The sequence below is a fragment of the Spinacia oleracea genome, chromosome 6 (assembly GCF_020520425.1).
Source record: "Spinacia oleracea cultivar Varoflay chromosome 6, BTI_SOV_V1, whole genome shotgun sequence".
In the NCBI taxonomy this organism is placed as follows: Eukaryota; Viridiplantae; Streptophyta; class Magnoliopsida; order Caryophyllales; family Amaranthaceae; genus Spinacia; species Spinacia oleracea.
In genome coordinates, this window is record NC_079492.1 from 143790428 (window position 1) to 143794981 (window position 4554).

A 4554-nucleotide genomic window follows, 5' to 3' on the forward strand; every position below is an offset into this window, starting at 1 on the left:
ATCTTAAATTCTCGTTATGCAAATATTATAAAAACTTGATATTTTGAAAATACACATTGAGACGAATCTAACAAGATCTCACACGACTATGTTTTATCTTATATAAAAAGCACTAAGAATAGTCAAAGTAGATTATATGAATAGTGGCAAAAGTCCAAACGTTGCGAGTATTAAAAGACGGAGGAAGTATGTAAGTAGATACATAGTGAATTACACTCATGCCCCTGAACATATATGAATGAGAGTAGTTTGGTAAAGTTAAGTGGGTAAAGTAGAAAAAAGTAGAAAGGTTACTTATAACTAAAAAGAAACGAACAAAAATAGGAAATGCACGTTGCAACTACTCCCTCCGTCCCGGAATACTCGATCCGGTTTGACCGGCACAGAGTTTAAGGGACTTGAATTGACTTATTTAATTTAATAGGTAGTAGTTGATAGTGGGGTATTATTTTAATGTAGTTAGTGGGAGGTGAGTTAAGAGGTGGGGTTGGGGGAGAGTAGGGGTTGAATTTTTAATTATTTTTTGTATGGAGTAGGGGGTAGGTGGGTTAATAGGGGTGGAGTGAGAAATAATATAATATTGTTAGAATATTTCCATTTTTAGAAACAAGTCAAGTATTAAGGGACGGCCCGATAAGAAAAACAGGTCAAGTATTCCGGGACGGAGGGAGTAAAAGAGAACGGAGACAGTATGCTTTTAATTAGCTAGCATTGCGATTTTGCAACACCTTACTGTTTCGGATATAAACAACCCCTAGTAATGTTTTTGATGTTGGGGTTAGCTAGGAAGACCTTGGAGATTGATTCGCATGACTTTTCCGATCACCGGGCAGTTAGAACCATCTAAAATTCGGGAGACTATTGGGTGGTTAAAACCATTAATTATTTCGTCTCTCAAAATGATGACATTTTAGATGGTTTTCTCACGAAACTTATTTTGTTAAATGAAGGTCATTCCGAACTTCATGTGAACAACTAGTGAAAATTATTAGGTGTACCGCCCGGGTGCACGGTGCACCCAATCGTATTTTTATGCCCATTGGTGGTCTATATCACATTGCCTCCTCATATGTAAGGAGAAAATGTGAGAGAATACACGGTGCATAAGGGGTATGTAATATGTTCTAAACAATTAGCGGGTGATCATTGTTCCGAACAATTTTTTATTACACCCAAATGCATTTTCTGGGATTTTAGGAGTTTCAAAGACCGGGTTTCAAAAATCTACAAAATAGTCCATAGTATTATAATCTTCATATTTGGGAAAATTGTGACTTGTTTGGAACCGGAAAAATTAGCGGTCATGATGTTTTCATTGGACCCATGAGGGATTGAGATGCTTATTAGGTGGTTAGAATCATCTAATTCTTCAGTTGACTGTCATTTTAACTGATTTTCTTATAAAATAGTTTTGTAGATTAAGCTCATCCCGAACCTTTAAGTGATTGAAATCTCCAAATTGGTCCAAATGATGTAATATAATCTTTTATATTTTGAGGTCTAAAAACTTTTTCATGGACCCTAAGATTCTTATTAACACTGATATAGCATGTAGTAGGCTAAATAGCAACATGTTCCTGAATGATGCTTTGTATCTGACCTAAGATCCATTCTGAACTCAATATATGGAACCATATTTTGAGAAATGTATATTTTCTTGAAAAGATACTATATATATCGTCGTAGGAAACTTTCAAATCAAGAATATTTACGCCCGTCCTTGCCTTTTCCAAAAAGGCTGATTCTGTTGTTTATTCATGACACGTCAGATCTCCCACTGACGCAGGAGACTAGTCTCGACCAGTTCTTTCGTAGGTCCTTCCTCAACCACTCGCTTATGCGAAGCTGTTGGGACTTGGGAGTGCTAATTTTCTCGGGAGAGGTTACTTCTCCGACATGCACCATTTCGACTCAAATAAACCGACCCATGATTTAGATCCTATTTCAAGGGAAAGGTTTTCCCCGGCGAATCAAGGTGAATCTGGAGCACCCATTTTGGCGGAAAGAACTATATATTCACGGAATAGGGACACGATTCGAGCAAGGGAGTTACTGAGCAAGAAGTTAGTTTATTTCCACTCCAAGATTCATCTCTCCGGTGATCTTTTTTTCCCCGGTGAACCTAGGTGTGCAAGTATAATAAAATCAATCTACAATGAAAAAACCTTGCTATAAGCAAGGGTTGCATATATCATTATCCGTTAACTAAAGGCAGCCAGCTAGTTGCATCATCAAGTTGGTGACATGATATAAAGATTATAAACACCCTCAAGCAGTTGACACCATACATGAAAGATACTATACGCTCTAGTAAAAGTTGCATTATTATATTCCAAATCAAGAAATTAAACAAAAAAAATGGAGAAAAGATTTGTCACGTTTTGATTCTCTCAAGCATATATGCAACGTGAAAATATCGATCAAAATATTCCCATTTTCACGATTATATAAGAACACCATGGACGTTGCTCATTTGTATCTCACTCAACCAAAGCAACCTAGCTAATCAAGAATAGTAGTAATCCCTCAAAGCAAACCAACAACGATGACATACGGAAACGACTACTACGAGGTTGAGAGAGTGGTGGTCCGTGACGGTCCATACGGTGCTGATTATAGGATTGATGAATATGGCAACCGCGTTTACTACCGCCGAAATGATGGGTTGGGTAATTCCGTAACTGAGATTGTTACTGATATTATTCCCGGCACCCATGCCTCCCATGACGCTTTCGGAAATTCCGTAACTGAGATTGTCACTGATATCATCCCCGGCAGCCATGCCCGCCCCAACGCACTGGGAAATTCCGTAACTGGCCTTGTCGCTGGTATCCTCCCTGGCCACCACAGGGTATGTTCTTTTTAGCTTAATTATACTACCTCCCTTTCAAAAAGATTTTTATATTTTTCGTTTAGTCTTTTTCATAATATTATTTACAATTTGCTTTAATCTATTTTTGAAAATGAAAATTTATCTACCTTACCCTTTTTACCCTCATAATATTTACAATTTTCTACTCAACTTCTCTTACTTTATTCATTTTTTCTTACACCCAACCACTCTTTTTACACATTTATCTTATTTTTTCCATATTTTATTATATTCAAACAACTTTCGTATTTTTTTTTAATATTTGTGTAGATAGTAACTGTAAATATATTTCTGAAACGGAGGTAGTATTCCGTACTGCTCCATATATATTTTTTAAGTTTTTAACATTTACTATTTGCATGGAATCCAATGTATCGAGATTTTAATTATATTAGCTAACTTGGCCTTTCATGTCTCATTTTTATATGAAGAGGTACTGAGGGTTGTTACCTGCATGATCCAGAGAACTGACAGCAACCATGGTATTAATTAGTATAATAAAAATGTCCTCTTAGCCTCTAATTAAGAATAGGCTAGTCGTTACGGGCCATTCAATACGATGTGTCTTTGCTATTTTGTACTTTGTTTAACTATGTATTTCGGTTTCTAATGAAGTTATAATACATGGTTTTTGCTTTAAAAAAAAAAATAATTATATCCTGTCTAAGTAGAATGAAATTGCACCCCGGAAAAATAAAGTGATCGCATGTCAGGATTCGGACCTTATTGACTTAAGGTCCTACTCCCTCAGTCCCTCTGTATTTATTTAAGGAATACACTTCTCTTTTCCGGCCGTATTTATTTAAGAGATATACTTGTCATTTTTAATAACTTAATTATCAACTCCGCCATCTAATTAAATAATCTATCTACACCCTATCTCCACCCCAACCCCTAAAATGACATGGTCCTCATTTGTTTTACTTATTAAAATATCCAACCAACCCCAATTGTTTTATTACTTTGTTTCATTCAATTCTTTTTCTTAATACTCGTGCCCGGCCAAGTGTATCTCTTAAATAAATACGGAGGGAGTATTTTACAAGTAATACGGAGTACTAACATACATATGACAATTCGGTCCTGGTCCTGCCATGTTTTGAGCCCTAGGCAAAACATTAGAAGAAGATCCTTCATAAAATTATCTAAAATGTAATACGAAGCATAGTATAAATTTCTTGATGCGAAATAACTTAACTAGGTCGTTGGCAAGTTGATCTATACTTTGGATTTGAGATAGATAGTTATAGTGAAAGTGTAATTTAAACTGATAACGTGATGACTATTGACTAAATTCAGATGGACGAAGTAGTTCGTCATCGTTACTCTAGTACTGTTCAACAAGCATCAACCAAATTGGGCAACTAAGTTTGTGGCGACTTATCTAATAAATGAAATTTGTTCATTCGGCCTATGACCTTATACCTTTTGGGATGACATGACGTGACATGACATAAATCTATACCTAGTAGTATTTAAAAACTAAAACCATAGATGATAATGAGACATGTGTCATCAACTCATCACCTCATCAATTTATTTATTTTTTGTTAATTAAAATAGAGAAAACTCGATCAAAAGACATCAATATTAATGTGTACTTAATTGTATTAAAAGAGGAAAAACCGAAAAGACTTCCCACACAAAAAATAAAAATCAAAACTTAATGAGCTAACTTAAAT

General features: G+C 35.4%; 1 protein-coding gene across 1 annotated transcript; it reads left to right on the forward strand.

Annotated features, from left to right (window-relative positions):
- The first annotated feature begins 2469 nt into the window (after positions 1-2469).
- Positions 2470-3524, forward strand: LOC110786374 (uncharacterized). The gene is made up of 2 exons (XM_021990920.2): positions 2470-2851; positions 3304-3524. The coding sequence occupies exons 1-2, from the start codon at positions 2546-2548 to the stop codon at positions 3310-3312; spliced, it is 315 nt and encodes a 104-aa protein (XP_021846612.2). The 5' UTR covers positions 2470-2545; the 3' UTR covers positions 3313-3524.
- The last annotated feature ends 1030 nt before the right edge of the window (positions 3525-4554 follow it).